This window comes from Sorex fumeus, unplaced genomic scaffold (genome assembly GCF_029834395.1).
Source record: "Sorex fumeus unplaced genomic scaffold, SorFum_2.1 ptg000058l, whole genome shotgun sequence".
NCBI classification, from domain to species: domain Eukaryota; kingdom Metazoa; phylum Chordata; class Mammalia; order Eulipotyphla; family Soricidae; genus Sorex; species Sorex fumeus.
Window position 1 is genome coordinate 17,583,893 of NW_026606115.1, and position 16,881 is coordinate 17,600,773.

Here is a 16,881-nt window from a genome sequence, read left to right on the forward strand (position 1 = left end):
ACCTTTCTCCCATGCTTTCACCTTTTCCATCTCTTTTTTTCTATGACTCTCTTGCCCTCACTCTCAATCACTTTCTTACATCTCTCTTGCTCTCATGCTTTCACACTCTTGTTCACTTAGGTTCTTTTGCACTCTCTCACACTTCATCTTTTCCTCTCTTGCATACTCTTGTTCATTCTGGCTTTTGTTTGCATCTTCTCTTGTCTCGCTCTCATTTCTCATTTTCTCTCTTGGTCTCTCACACACTCTTGCACTCTATCACGATCTCTTTCTCTCAATTTCCCTTAATCTCTCCATCACTTTGGCTCTCTCTCTCCCTCCTTCTCTCTCTCATGCTCTCTCATTTGTTCCCACACTCATTCCTCTGTCCCTCTCGGAGAGCCCAACAAACTACTGAGAGTATCCTGCCTGCAAGGCAGAGTCTAGTAAGCTCCCTGTGGTGTATTTGTATGCCAAAAATAGTAACAAGTCTCACAATGGAGACGTTACTGATGCCTGCTGGAGCAAATTGATGAACAACGGGAGGACAGTGCTACAGTGCATTACAGTGCTTACGTCTTTAACAGATGGGTCATGACTACCATCTGGCAAAAAAAAAAAATATATGTCAAATGATCCTGATCTATGAACCAGAAAATCCTGAAGCCAAGGAGTTTTTCTCAGTTATTGAAGAAATGTTGCAGAAGGAGAAAACTCAGAGTCCTGAGGAAGGTGATGAAAAGAGTGAAGAGTTACAGCAGCTGTGAGAGTGAAGGAGAAAGCAGCAAGGATCCAAGTGAAGAAAGCTCTGATGAACGTGAGGACGACTAGCCAGACTTGCCGCTGTGCTATAATTGCCATGTGTTTTCATTACTGCCCTCCTGTTGATCGTCGATTTGCTCGAGCGGGCCCAGTAACGTCTCCATTGGAGACTTTGTTGTTACTGTGTTTGGCATATCGAATACTCTCGGTAGCTTGCCGGGCTCTCCGAGAGGGGCGGAGGAATCGAACTCGGATCGGCCATGTTGGCCGCTTGTAAGGCGAATGCCCTACCGCTGTGCTATCGCTCCAGCCCTGCATGCACAAAAATATAAAGGATTCTGGAATTTTTTTCATTATTTGAAAAAAAAGAGAAGGTCCCTCTAAAATGAGAAGGAGATTCCTGTGTGTCCTGGCAGACTCTGCTTTTAGAACTAAGCACAGGGAGTAAGAAAAGCACAGGCCAGGAAAAGTCTCATGCTCACATCCTTCTGCTCTCTGGCTCTTACTATATTGCTTACTTGTGTCTTTTCTTGCTCTATCACTCATATTCTCACTCCTGCTATTTCCCACTTGCTCTCATCCTTACTCTCTGATCTCTTCGCTCACTCTTACTGTCTTCCCCCTCTCTTTTGATATGTGTTCTCACTCTCATTTGTGCTTTCACTTGCTCTCTCTTGCGCTCTTGCTTACTCTTACGCCTACTCTTGTATTCTCATACTTTAGCTCTGTTCTATTCTCTCACTCTCACAAGCTTTTGTTCTCTGCTCGGGCTTCACTGCTCTCTTGTTCCCCTCCTCTACTCCATCTCTTTCGATCTCTCTTGCTCTCACAATAGCTCTCTCATTCTCATTCTCTCACTCTCTGGCTCACTTGTGTGTTCTTGCTCCCTCTCTCTTTCACTCCCCCTATTTCCCTCTGACTCTCCCTCTCATTCTGTCTTTCCCTTCTCTTACTCTTTGCTCTCTACATCTCAATTCCTAGTTGTCTCGTTCTCTCAACTCTTCCTCACTTATACACTCCTTACTCTCTCTCACACACACTCTTGTTCTCTCAGTCATTCTTGTTCTGTGGCTGACCCTTAAACTTCCACTCTCACTACACACTTTCCCTTGCTCTTTTATTCACTTGCTCTCTCACTCATTCTCACTCTTACACCCGCTCTTTTCCTTACTCTCATGGATTCATTCTGGCCCTCTCACTTTCTCTTACTCTTTTTTTTACTTTCTCTTACTCTTGCTCTCTCATCTCCCTCATACTTATTCTTGTGCTCTTCCTCTGTCTAATTTTTCTTGCTCTCCAGCTCATTCACATACCTCGTCTCTGTTCGATCTATGGCTTGTCCTCTCGTGTTCTTTTTCTCTTGCTTCTCTCTTGGCTGTACTTGCCTCCCTCCTTTCTTCTCCCCCTCTCACTTGCACACTCTTGCTACTGCCCCCACTCTTGTGATCCCATGGTCTCACTCTTTCTCCCTTACACTTTTACTCACACCCATACATGCACTCTTGCTCTCTTATCACACTCTCTGATTCTCGCCCTCCTGTTGTCTTATCTCTCTCTTACTTTCTTCATGTGCTCTTGCTACTCTCTCTTGCTCTCTGGTGTACTCTTACTCTCAGTTTCTCCTGCCTCCTCATATTCTCCCTCCTCTTTTTCTTTCTCCACTTCCTCCTTCTCACTTTTTCTTGGTCACTCTTGCACTTTCTTGGTGTCTTGTTCTCACTCACTCTCTTGTGCTTTTGTTCTTTGGCTCTCTCAACCTCTCACTCTTTCACACTCATCTCTTGCTCTCCCAGTCTCACTCATGCTTCAACTAGCCCTCTTGCTCTTCTCTGCTTCATCTCTCTCAATCTTACATTGACTCTCTCACACTCAAAATCTAACTCCCAGTCTCTTGCTTGTTCCCTCTTTCTCACTCTTTTGATCTCTCACTACATCCCTCTGGTGTTGTCACGCATGTCTCTTTCCCTGTCACTCATTCTTGCTCTCTCTTGCTTTACTTTCTCACTTGCTCTCTCTCTCCTTCCTTTCTTTTCCACCTCTCAGACTTTTGCTCTCTTGCTTGCTCCCCGCTGTCTTGTTCTCTGGCTTACTCTCACACTTCCCTCTCCCTCACATTCGCCCTTGCTCTACTCTCACTCTCTTGCTATCTCGTTGGTAAGAACTCTCACACTCTTGCATTCTCTCCTACTTTACCTCATTCTCACTCCTACTCTCACATTAGACATTTATCTCTTGCTCTCTCTGATTCTCTATTGATACCCTCTTACCGAACCTTCCTCACTCTCTTGATCTCTCTGTGGATGTCTTGTTGTCTCACTCCATACTAGTACACCCACTTGCTCTCATATGCTCCCCCTTATCACTCTCAGGGTTTCTCACTCTCTCCCTATGTTCCCCTGGCTCTCCACCTCTTGCTCACTCCTCCTTAAGCATCTCTTGCTCTCTCCATCTTGCTCTGTTCACAGCTCTGGCTCTGTCACTCTCTTTCACTCTCCTATGATCTCTGGCTCTCATTCTCTCTCTGCTCCATGTGTCTAGATCTCTCTCATTTTCCTGTGCTTTCTACACACCTCTCACTCTCTGGCTCTCACCTACACGACTGCTCAGTCACTCCTACAAGCATCCTCGCTCTTCTGTTTTCTCTGGCTCTTGTTCTCTCATATACTATTGATCTATTTCACTCATTCTCGCTATCTTACTTTTTACCTCATTCATTGGCTCTCTTACCCCTCTGCTCCATGTCTCACTTACTCTCTTGTGCTACTAATTCCTCTTGCTCTCACAGTCTGGCTTAGACTTGCACTTGCTCTCACTACAATTCTCTCAATCTCACTATTTTGCTATCTGTCTCTCTCACTTTTGTTTTATTTCATGCTCCTGCTCACTCTTCACCTTCTCAATCTCTTTCTAGCTCTCTCCCTTTCTACTCATTCTCCCTCTCATTCTTGTCCTCTTTCATATGACCTTGCTTGGTCACTCTCCTTCTTTTTGTTTTTGGGTCTCACCCGGCAGTACTCAGGGCTTACTCAGGGATCACCCCTGGTGGTACTCAGGGGAACATATGGGGAACTTAGATAGGTCTCTTGCAAGGAAAATGCCCTACCCACTATACTACTGCCCCGTCCCTATAATTCTCATTCTTTCTCTAAGTCTCATACTCACCCTGTCTCCTTCTGGATATTCCTGACTTTCTCCTTCTCACTAGCCTTCTTACTCTGTCCAATTAACTCTCTGCTTTCACAGTCCCTCTCTTACTCACTCATGCTTACTATGTTTCTCACACATCTCACCTTATTTCTCCCAGTATCTCTCTCTCAATCGAAACTCACTTGCCCAAGGACAGTAGATACAAGGGCCAGGAGGATTGCCCCAAAGCTGGAAGCCTGCCTCAGGAGCATAGGGTAGAAGACAGATGGAATAGAGAAGGGATCACTAAGAAAATAATGGCTGGAGGAATCAGTCAGGATGGGAGATGTGTGCCGAAAATAGATAATGGACCAAACATACAGTAGTACAGAAAGTAGATAATGGACCAAAAATACAGACCTCTCAGTGTCTGTATTGCAAACCATAATGTCCAAAAGGAGGGAGAGAGGGGGAGAGAGAGAGAGAGAGAGAGAGAGAGAGAGAGAGAGAGAGAGAGAGAGAGAGAGAGAGAGAATGGGGAATACTGTCTGCCATGGAGGCAGAGGGAGGGTGGGGACAAGGGGTATAATGGGGAGATTGGTGGTGGGGTATGTGCACTGGTGGAGGGATGGGTGTTTGATCATTGTGTGATTGTAACTCAAACATGAAAGCTTGTAACTTTCTCACGGTGATTCAATAAAATTAAAAAAAAAACTCACTTGCTGTCTTGCATTCTTTCTCATGCTTTCCTAGCTCTCACTCCCTTCTGTTCCATCTCTCTTGTTTTCACCTGCTCTTACACTGGCTCTCTATGTGCTCTCCTACTTGCTTCCTAACCCTCCTTCGTGAGCATTTTTGCTCAGTCTCTCATATTCTTACTCTTTTTCTTACTCTCTCCCATTTCCTCCTAGCTCTCACTTGTTCTCTTGGTCTCTCCCTCTCATTCTCTGAAATTCTCTTACTCTAGTGAGAAGCATCATTCCTATGCTTCTGTGCTTCCCTCCCTCTCTCTCACACTCACTCCACTACACTCTTGCTTTTTTAGTCTCTCACTCTTCTCTTACTTGCTCACTCTCACACAATCTCAAATTCCCTCCCTCTTTTCCTCATTCTCATGTGTTCTCAATCTCTCACACTCTCTTACTGTGTTAATTCCTCTTACACTTATTTCCACTCTCACTTTCTCATCCTTGATCTCCTACAGTCCATCGTGCACACTTGTTCTCTCTTTTGCTCACTCTTCCACTCCCTCATTTTCTCTCTGGCTTTCCTTGTTCTCTCATAGATCTCCTTCGCTACACCATTTCTCACTCACTCTCTCATGTCTTTACCCGCTCTTACTCTCACTTGCTCTCTTGAACTCCCACTTTTGTTTGCCCCCTCTCACTTCCTCAAGCTCTCAATCTCTCCATCTCAAAGTCTGTCACTCTCTGGCTCTCATTATCTCTCTCCCAAATTCCCTCACTTGCTCATCACTTTCAATGTCTCTCATTCTTGCTAGAGCTTCAATAACTTCCACACTTCTCTTCCATCTTTCTGACTCTCTCTTAACTGTGCAGTTCCTCTGGCAATCTTTGCTTTCTTATCTTGAGCTCTCACTCTATCTCTCTCAGGTGTGCTCATGCTTGCTCGCTCATTCTCCCTCTTTCTCATTCTCTCACTCACTCACTCACTCACTCACTCACTCCATTTTCCCTTTGGCCCTTTCTCTTGCTCACTCTCTTATTCTTTCCATCTTACTCTCTTGCTCTGTGGCGTCTGTCTTAGCCTTACTTTTTGTATCCCTTGAGAGCTATTTCTATGTCTCTCTCTCTTGTTCTGGCTTTCTCCGTCTCTCATTCTTACTCACTCTAGCTCATACTCTCATACTTTTCTTGATCTCATTCTCGCATTCTTGATCTATGTTCTCTTATTTACTTTCGTGCATCAATTTTTGCTCTTAATCTCTCACTCTTGCTCTCATGCTCTTTCACTCTCTTGCTCACTTTCACTTTCACTTATTTCCTCACCCATTCAATCTCCTCCCTCTCCGATCTCTTTTTCATGCTTTCAGAGCTCTCTTGCTTGGTTCCCACTATCCTGGTCTCACTATCACTCTTTCCGTTATTCTTGCAATCACTCACTCTTCCTTTCATACTCACTACCATTCTCTTGCTTTCTCACTTTCACACTCCCATGCTCTCAATCTCTAGTTCTCTTGCTCTCTCTCTTTCTCTCTCTCTTGCTCATTCTTTGATTTCTTTGTTCTTTGTTTTGCGGCCATACCCCATGGTGCTCAGAGATAACACTTTACTCTGCGCTCATTGATCACTCTTGCTGGTGCTCAGGGATTGAACCCAGGTTGGCCACATGCGAGACAAATGCCCTACCTGCTGTACTATCATGCTGACCCCATCATTCTCTGTTCTTACTCTTGTTTTCACTCTTTCATACTCCCTTGCTCACTCTTGTTCACTCTGTCTCTCATATCCACTCTCCCTCTGGTTCTACCTTCTGCTCATAATTTTTCCCTCTATCTTTCTTTCTGGCTCTGTCTCTATCCTGCCCTCACCTTCTGCTCTCTCTCATGATCTCACTTCCCTGTGCTGTCTAGTTCTCTCTTACTCCATGTCACTCCTGTACTCTCTCAACTATGGCCCACCTGCTCTCTTACTCTCCTCTGCTCCATCTCTCTCCAGCTCTTCTGCTGTTACACTCTCTCTGCTCTCATTTGCACTCTCACTGGCTCTCACTCTCTTGCACTTTCTCTTGGTCTATCTGGTTCTACTTTTTGCTTATGTCTTGCTCTATTACTCTTACTCAAATTACCTCTCCTGCACCTGCTCTCTCGCTCTGTTCTCTTGTTCTTACTTGCTCACTCTATCTCTCTGGCTCTCTCTCCCTCTTTCTGGACTGTCTAGCTCTTGCTATTATCTTACTTGTACTCTGACTCATTCTTTCTCTCACCTCTTTCTATTTCCCTCAAGCGCTCCCTCTTTCCCGCTTCCTTTTCATTGTTCTACTGTTCCCTCTTGTCTCATTTCCTGGCCCTCTCATTCTGGAACTCTCTCATTGTAGCACACTCTCACTTGCTCACTCTCACATGCTCTCCCTACTCTCTCCCTCTCTCTCTCTCCCTCTCTCTCTGTCGCACTCATCCATGCTTTCTTGCTACTATGCATTTATACTCACTCTCACTGTCTCTCATTTTTGCTTTCTCTAACTCATGCTCCCGGTTTTGTTCACTCTCACTCTCCTTGTTCTCATTCAGTCCCCTCCCTCTGCTCTATCATATACATACTCTCAGTCTCCTGTGCTCTCAGTCTCTTGTTCGCCTCTGCCCTCTTGCTCTCAGTCTTCCTTCACTCCGTCTTCTCTCATATTTTCACTCACTCTTGCCCTTGCCCTCACTGTCTTTCACTCTCATTCTTGCTCTCATTGACTCTTGTCTTCACTCTCTTGTACTCCTCCTCTTTAGGTGCCACACACCAGTGCTCTTGCTTTCTCACTCATTCTACCTTACTCTCCATCTCTCTGGCTGGCTTGCTCGCTCTCCCTTTCCTCTTTCTCACTTGTTCTTATACCAGATTCCTCAGTTGCTCACTCACTTATTCTCTTATTCTTGCTCTCTATCTTCATCCAATTCTCTGGAACTCTCTAGAACCCACTCATCCTCACTTTCTAATACTCTTCCTTCCTCACTCACAATCTCATTCTCTCCCTCTCCTGCCCTATCTCACATCGCTCTCTCTCTCTTTTGCTTACCCTCTCTTGCCCTCAATCTCATTCTTTCTCTTGCATTTTTCCTCACCACTTGCTCTTTTTCTAATTCTCTTCACTCTCTTGCTCACTCGCTCTCTTTTCTCTTATATGATCTCACTATCTCCTGCTCATGTCTGTTGCTTGCTCTCTTGCTTGCACTCTTTTGCACACTCCTGCTCTTGCTCTCTTGCTCTCACTTGCTCTTCCACTCTCTTCCTCACTCACTTTCTCTTGCTCTCACTCTTATTCCTCCACTCGTACTCCTGCACTCTTGCTCTCTCTTCCTTATTCTCTGGTTCTCTTGCCCTCTCCTTCTCTCTCACTTGAGCTCTCACCTGCTTAGTCTCTCAATCTTATATCTCTCACTCCTTAGATTCTTCTCGCTATACTTCTTGTGCTCTTTCTCACCTTCTAGCTCACTCTCTGGATATATGGCTCACTTGCTGTAACTAGATTTCTCTAACTTACTGTTATTATCTCATTCTCTTGTGTTTTCACTGTCTTTTGTTTCTGTTGGGGGTTTTGTTGGTGGGGTAGAATTTGGGACAACACCTGTGTTCAGGGCATACTTCTAGCTCTGTGTTCACAGACCTCCCCTGGCAGTGCTTGGGGACCATATACAAGGACAGGGATTGAACCACAGCCAACCACGTGCAAGGTAAGTGCCTCATATGCTGTACTATCTCTCTGACTGCTACTGAGTTGTGTGGGTGGGTGGGGGGAGGTATTCTTGATCTTCTGTGGTCTCTGACTCTCACTCCCTCACTTTCACATGTTCTTTTATTTTCTCACCTGTTCTCTCTCTCCTTCCCTCCCTTTCTCTTTCTTCCACCCCCCGCTTTTTGTCACCTTTCTTTTCTTTTTGTTTATTTCTTTATTTTTAAATTGAGTCACTGTGAGATACACAGTTACAAAGCTGTTCACGATCTGGTTTCAGTCATACAATGATCCAATACCCATACCTCCACCAGTGTCCATTTCCCATCACCAATGACTCCACTTTTCCTCCTGCCACTCTTGCTCTCCCAGCCTACCTCTATGGTTCTACGGCAGGCTCTATGGTAATTTCCCTCCCTCCCTCCCTCCCTTTCTCCCTCCCGTCCTCCCCTCTCCCTCCCTCCCTCTCCCCCTCTATCCCTCACTCTCTCTTTCCTTCTGGGCACTATGTTCTGCAACACAGATACTGAGAGGATATCATGTTCCTTTGCCTACTTTCAGCACACAGTTCCTATCCAGAATGATTGTTTCCAACTATCTCTTCATTATGGTCCTTTCTCTATCCAATTACCTTCTCCCCCAGCACTTGAAGCATACTTCCAACTGAGAAATAATCCTCCTTGCCCTTGTCTCACCTGCTCTCTTTTCTTTTTCCATTTTCACTTCTCTCTCCCTCTCTCGCAGCTCTCACTCTCACCTATAATCATGGTTGCTCTCATCTGCACTCATTCTTGCTCTCTTCCTCTAGCTTTCTTGAACTCTCTCACCTCTTGCTCATGTTTTCTCCACGCTTGCTTTCCTTGCTTTTTTCACTCACTCTCCTTCCTCTCTCATCTCTTATTCTCTTGTTCACTCCTGCTCTCTTACTCTCTTTCCTTTGCTCTCACTCTTTTGATGTAATTCTCACATTTGCTTGTTCTTACTCTCTCCTGTGTTCTTGCTGTAATTCTCTCGTGCTCTCACATTCATGCATACTCTTGAGCTCTCACTCTCCCTCAGTCTCTCACACTCTTTTGCTCTCTTCTCTTTCTCAATATTTCCATTTTTATTTCTCTAATGCTTTCCGTCTCTCATTTTCATGAATTCTCGCTGTCTTACTCTCTCATTCTTGCTTATGCTTCACTCACTCTCCTCTGTTCCATCTTGTTCTTTTTTGCTCTCACACCAGTGCTTCCTCTGCTTTCCTGCACTCTCACTTGCTCTCTCTTGTACCTCATGTACTCTTGCTTACTTTCTTAACACTCTCACTCTTGGTCTCTCACTCTGTTGCTATCTCGCTTTATCTCTCCAGTCTGCTCCTCACACTCATGCCCTGGTTCTAGTTCATTATCTTGTTCTTGTTTTTGCACAATGTCCCTCACTATCATGTCCTCACGCTCTAGATCTCTTGTTCTCTCATTCTCACTCTTTCACAATGTTATTCTCACTCTCATTTTCCCCTGCTCACTCTTATTCTTGCTCTTGCCCACTTTTTGGTACTCATTCTCTCTTTCTTTTCTCTCTTCAGCACTTCTGTTTCTCTCTCTCATACACACACTTTCCTCTCTTGACTCACTTGCTCTCCTCTCTGTGTGCATATCCACCACTTGCTCACTCACTCTCTGGCTTCCTCACACTATTGCTCTCTTGCTTGTGTGCTCTCGCTAGTTCTCACTTTCTCATTCTTTCATTCCTGTGCTAGTTCACTCTTGCTCACATTCTCATACTCACTCTCATTCTCACTCTGCCTCTACTTTTTGTGTTTGCTTATTATCTCCCCTTGCTGATTTCTCGATGGCCATTTTTTCATCTTTCCCTCTTTTTCCCTCCTTGTTCTCTTACTTATTCTCTCACCAGCTCTTACATATTTGTACTCACTCTCACAGTCTCGCTCTTTCTTGGTCTCTCATCCCCTATCTCCCACTTGTTCTCTCTTGCCTTCCTGCTGCCTCTCCTGCTTTCATCTCACTCTCTGACTTTCTCTTGATCTATCTCTTGTTCTCGCTTACTCTCTTCCTCTCTTATGGTCTCTATCTCTCATGCTCTGATTCCTTGTCTAGCACACTCTTACTCTCTTGCCCCAAGTCTCACTGGTACTTCACTCACTCTCTTGCTCTCCTTTCCACCATCTCCTGATCTCTCTCCACTTCACACTGGCTCTCCCTCTTTCTGCTCACTCTCTTGTACTCTCACTGGCTCTCTCATTGCTCTTACTCACTCTCATGCCCCCGCACTCTGGATCTTGATTTCATTCTCTGGTCCTTCTGCTTGCACTCTACTCACTGTCATAGGCTTGTGCCCACTCCCAACTACTCTCTCTTTCCCTTCTCTCTTGTTCACTGTAATTCATTTCTTACTCTTGCACACACTCATTCATTCCCTCTTGCACTCATTTCATTCTCACTTTCTATCGCTTGCTCTCTCACCCACTCCCTCTGCTCCATTGCTCATGCACTCTCATGCTCTAGTTCTCCATAGCTTGCTCCTGATCCTTTGTTCTCTCACTTACTCTCTCTTCCCTTACTTGCTCTCTTTCATTCTACTTCTTGGGCTGGAGCAATAGCATAGCGAGTAGGGTGTTTTCCCTGCACTTGGCCGACCCGGGTTCGGTTTCTCTGCCCCTCTCGGAGAGCCCGGGAAGCTAATGAGAGTATCCCGCCCGCACAGCAAAGCCTGGCAAGCTACCCATGACACATCTGATATGCCAAAAACAGTAACAAGTTTCACAATGGAGATGTCACTGGTGCCCACTCGAGCAAATCAATGAACAACGGGAGATCAGTGCTAACAGTGCTAACGGTTATCACTCTTACTGGCTCTTGGTCTCATACTCACTATCTCACTTTCTCTTCCTATCTCCCTTGGTACCTCTTGGCTCTCTTCCTCTTTCCTTCTCTAGCTTTCTCCCTCACTATTTCAGGATCTCTCTTGCTTTCATTTGCTCCTGCTCTCATGCTTTCACTCACAACATCTCAATCTCCCCCACTCTCTGACTCTCCTACCCTATATATAACTCTCATTCTTGCATGCTTTTGCTGTTCTGTCTCATTCTTGCTTGTGTTTTACTCTTTCTCTCTCCTCTGCTCCACTTCTCTTATTCTCCCTTGCTTTCACATTGGCTCTCATTCTCTGCACTTTTTCTGGCAGTCTTGCTTCCTCTCTCTCACTCCTTTATGCACTCTTGCTTTCTCTCACACACTCTCACTCTCTTGGTCTCTCGCTCTCTCCTATCTCTTCGGATCTCATTTACACTTGCTATCTCTCTTGCTAATTCTTGCCCTCTTCATCTCACTCTCTAGCTCTCTTGCTTTCTCTTTCTCTTGCTCTTTCCTCCGTTCCCTTTCACACTTGCGCTTATGCTTTCACTCTCTCCATCTCTCTCACTCTCTTGCTCACTGTCATTCTTTTTCTTGCTGGTGCTCTCTTGCTCACTCTCACACTCATTCTTGCTCTCTCAGGATCACTCCTGGTGGGGTGCCAAGGAATCAAACCAGGGTTGACACGGTGCAAGGCAAGTGTCCTACCTACTACTCTATCTCTGGCCCTTCCTCACTGTCTTTTATTCTTTTATCTATTTTATTTGCTTTTTGGGTCACACCTGATGATGCACAGGGGTTACTCCTGGTTCTGCACTTAGGAATCACCCCTGGCGGTGCTCAGGGGACCATATGGGATGCTGGGAATCGAACCCGGGTCGGCCGAGTGCAAGGCGAACGCCCTACCCGCTATGCTATTGCTCCAGCCCTGCACTGTCTTTTATTCTTAATCTCTCATTCTCTCTCCTGGGCACACTTCTTTTCACTCTTGCTCTCCCTCATTATCTTGTTCTCAGTCTTAATTCCCTTGCTCTCTCACTCTTCTCTCTCTATCCCATCTCCCACTGACCCCCTCACGCTTGCTTCCGTTCCTTTCTTCCACTCTCTTCCTTGCTTCCACTCTCTTCTTCTTTCACTCTCACTTCACTCTCTTGCTCACTTGCATTCACTTACCCTGCCCTTTTGTCTACAATTCTTGCTCTTCTGCTGTCTCTCACCTTCCTGTGCTCTACTGTTTTATCATACTCTCTCTTGCTCACTCTTATTCTACTCACTCTTCATGCATTCATTCTCTGGATCTGACTCTTGCTCGCTTGCTCACTCTCTCTTGCTCTCTGCTCTCTCTCACTTTCTCAATTGTGCTTACTCATTCTCATTCACCTACACTCTTGTTCACTTTCTCAATATCAGTTTTTTCAACATCCTTCTTTAGTGTCACTATCTACCTCTGGCTTTCTCTCTCTCCCTCTCACTCTCTTGCTCTCTATCTCCCTCTACCATTCACACTTGTACACACTCACACACTCTCGCCGTCACTTGGCTCTTCCACTTTTGCTCTCTTATGCTCTCTGGCTCTCCATATCACTTCACTCTTGTACTCTTGCTCTCTCACTCTTATTCTCACCCATGTTTCACTCATCCCTCACTCTCCTCTGCTCCAAGTCTTGATCTCTCCCTCTCTTGCTCTCTAGCACTCTCTCTGCTCCCACTCCACTCTCCTTGCTTATTCTCTTCCTCCATCTCACTCTCTGGCTCTTTCTCTCTATCTCACTCTTTCTCACTCTCTCACACTTGCACTATCACTGGCCCTCTTGTTCTCAAGCTCTCTCTCTCTTAACTGAATCACCGTGAGATAAAGCATTACAAAATTTCTCATGATCTCTTATTCTCTGACTCTTTCTTGCTCTATCATTCACTCTCAAATGCTCTCACTTATTAGCCCTTGCTCTCACTCGTGTGTGCTTTCTCGTTTTCACTCTCAACTGTTCCTTTCACCCTCCTAATACTCTCTAGCTCTCACTCTTTCCCTGCCTCTCACTCTCACTCCAATAAGCTCTTATGATCTCTTGCACTATCTTTCTCTCATTCTCCTCTCTCTATGTCTTTCTAACTCTCTGCTTCTCGGCTCTCTCACTCTCACTTGTGCTCTCACACTTGGGTCAATCTCTTGCTATCACTTGTTCTTTTTCACTGGGCTTTCCCTGTATGACTCTCTTGTCTCTCCCTCCCTCCCTCTCCCTCTCTCCCACCCTCCCTCTCTCTTACTCTCCCACCCTCCCTCTTTCTCTCCCTCTCCCCCCTCTCTTTTTTTCACCTTTCCCCCATAAGACTGCTCTCTTGATTTCTCCACCACACTTTCTTTCATTCCCTGGCTCTTTCACTCTGTCACTCTTATTCACTTTCTCACATTCTTCTCTCTTAGTCACTCTCTCTCCTCTGTCTCTATTTTTTTCTCACTATCTTGCATTTTCTATCTGGCTCACTTCACTCTGATCTGTTTAATGATCTCTCTCTCTCTACACACACACATATATCACTCTGTTGCCCTCTCTCACTCTCACTAATGCTTTCACTCATTTGTTCACTCATTCTCTTGCTCTTGTGCTCTTTTCTTCTCACATTTTCACACTTGCTTACACTCATTCTCTCCTTTATGTCCTTATTATTCTCGCTACACTTACTTCTCTCATTCTCTTTCCCTCTCACACTCTTTCTCTGCTTCATTTACTTGCTCTCTCATTTCCCTTGACCTCCCTTCCTCCTTCCTGACTCTCTCCCTTCATTATGTGAGGTAATATAAAGGTGAAGATCAATTTCTAAAGCATGAGGTTATCAATCCATTAATCACACCCTTATATATACACCTATAAAAAGACTAGTCAATTGTGTGCCTGTCAAGAGAACAGACTGGAGGTGGAGGATATAGGAGGGAACCTGGGAATATTGGAGGGAAGTTGACACTAGTCATGGGATCAGTGATGCAATATTGTATGTCTAAAACTCAACTATGAATAACTTTGTAAATTATGGTGCTTTGAAAAATAGTCAATTATATCAACAACAAAAAACCCACATAGCACTTTTAATTAAAGGCAATCTATACTAAGTAGCTTGTATATTAAGGAAGTTATCTATCAAAATAAAGAGAATGCAAATCCTCTTCTTCATCATAGTGAAAAAATGGTACAAAACAGAAGAAGCACTGTCTGCTCTTGATCATGGATGCTTTGACAGTTGGGGTAGCCAGGAATAAATAATATAGACAGGCTTCAGAAACCCTGAAGTCCTGACTAATTCGCAGGTATATGTCTCTTTAAAGATTAGTCCAGTATATACTTCCTGAGGTAGAGCCCAGATAAGTGGTCACTGACCCCATCCAGGGCTCTTGCCCCTTCCTCCCAAGTTGTATCCTCTTTTATCACAATTTTTATTGAGGTGCCATGATTTACAATAACTATTGTAACTATGTAACTATTGTAACTATGATAACTATTCAGTATAGAGTCTCATGTATAAAATATCCTAACACCACACCCAACATCATAGTTATTTCCGCTCCTTCCCTGAACCTGTGAAATAAAAATGAGAGGGAAAGAATAAAAAGGTGAATGATAGTAACACTAACAACAACTATCATTTATAGATGCTTAAAATGTTCCGGGTACTGTGTAAGTGCCTCACACACAGTATATCTCATACAACTCTACAAAGAAGGTTCTAAAGTTTTATTTTAGGAATAAGAAAACTGAGTCTTGAAATGATTGAGGTACTCCTCTAAAGTTCATCAGACAGTAAGCTGCAGGTCTGAATTCCAACTTGAGCAGTCTGGCTTCAGGGTTCATTCCATTCATATTCACTACACTACTTCTCAGAGATGAGTGAATAAATTCTTGTCACCCTACCAATCCCAGGAACCCATTTGTAATAGGATGGTGTCATATCTCTTGGCTTATTACAGTTTCAGATACCCACCAATGCTACAGAAGGATCCAGATTCAGGATGTTCATTCGCTGTGGGGACTGCAGGCAATGGAAAGTCTGATCATCAACCATTCCATTTTCTTCGGTGTCAACAAAGGTCTGGGTTGTGTGAGGATCCAAGAAAATGAGTTCATCACCTGTTTAGGGTGAGACATGCTTAACTTTCGAAGAAACACTGGCTCTGGCCCAATGGCTATCCTTGGGAGGAGACTTTCTGGTTTTCCTAACATAACTCTTGGTGACAATGAGAATGAGATGACAGAAAGCTCAAGAAGGGTACTCATCATGATGTTTCACCAGTAAAAATTAAAAAAAAAATTTAAAAAAAGATGGGTACTCATGCTTTTGAAAGAAGCCACTGCACCCAAATTCAATCAATCACTCAGTAAGAAGACTTGCCCGGGCACTTACATCTCTTCAAATTCAAGTACAAATATGGAAAGTGACAGGTTTGGGGCAGGGGAGTAGGAATGAGTAAACACAGATGACATGGCAGGCTCTGTGAGCAGCAGTAGCAAAGATAGAATCACCAGGCCATGAGTTCAGTGCTATTAGGGAACTTCCTGCCTCTTCCAACATTGAAAAGCATCTTTCTCCAGACATCAGTTTTCGAATCTGTGGTCGGAGATAACTGGTAAGAAGAAAGGCCTTAACCTCCAAAAGAAATGGAAATGCAGTTCTGATTTAAATGAGATACCAGGGAGCTAACTGTCTGTATTGGTTATCCAACAAGTTAATCACTGTTAGCAAGTTAGCAATTCTTGCTGGAAAGTAAGGCCATGATCACATGAACACCAATACAGACACACTTGCCAGGAAAGCCCATTTTGAGATGACAGAGCGTTAGAAATAACATAAAGAACATCCTTCATACAATTGGGAAAAATCCTAGTTCAGCAATGGCCTCAGAGCAGTTTGTATTAGTTTTTTTAAAATCTATTTTTATCAAGATACGCAAAAGAATGAGAGTACTCTATTACTTCCCACCAATGTGCTGGGTATGTAAAAGTACCTAAAACTTCACTTTCCAAGTCTGAGGAGCATTTGGACCTCTGTTTTCTAACCTTATTCAGAAAACCAAGGTAGATCTACCAGTAGCAAAAGAACAGGGTAGGGAGAGATACCCATAAAGACCCTCCTGGGAACAAAACAGAAATATTAGACACATATGTTGGCAAAGAATGTGTCTCCGAAAAGGTTTAACTTTTCTCTATTGCAGATCTGGGACAAACCACTTAACTCTTTTAATTTTCTTGTTTTTTTTTCAACTAGGGGCATTAGAGTTGGGATCAGAAAATCCCAAGGCTGTGAAATGCTTCAAATGCCATACAAATATGAAAGCTCATATAAGCATCTTGCTCTTTAAAAGGATCTCCCTACAAATGCATGTTTCAGCATATATAAAAATCATTGCACTTATATGACTTACTTTATAAAACTCAAGACACATATTCTGACTAGCTCACAAGGAGTTACATTAAGAAAGCCTCAAGTCACAATGAAGAGCAACAGCCAGGGCATAGAGAAGCAGCTTACTTACGATCAAAGAATGTTAGAGGAAAAATGAAGCTGTACAAGATAAAAAGTGAAAGTAGCCTTACAAGTGAGCTATCTACCAGTGTTTCAAATTAAGATGCTGGAAATAATAACTCTGACTTTAAAAAAAATTGGGGGACTTACCCCACAGGGCTCAGAGCTTACTACTGATCTTCACTTTGGAATCACTCCTAGATGGGCTCAGGCAACCATATGTGGTGCCAGGATTGAACCCAAGTGGACT

At 44.1% G+C, this 16,881-nt stretch overlaps 1 protein-coding gene and 1 pseudogene across 5 annotated transcripts in view; both read right to left on the reverse strand.

Moving 5' to 3' along the window:
- ATG4A (autophagy related 4A cysteine peptidase) overlaps positions 1-16,881 on the reverse strand; it is a 110,500-nt gene that overhangs the window by 37,446 nt on the left and 56,173 nt on the right. For all 5 annotated transcript variants that reach the window (XM_056125756.1, XM_056125757.1, XM_056125755.1 and 2 more), the window contains one exon: positions 15,093-15,238. In XM_056125756.1, the coding sequence (XP_055981731.1) occupies positions 15,093-15,238 (146 nt within the window). The remainder of the gene's footprint in view (positions 1-15,092; positions 15,239-16,881) is intronic.
- Positions 1,084-1,210, reverse strand: LOC130034314 (uncharacterized; annotated as a pseudogene).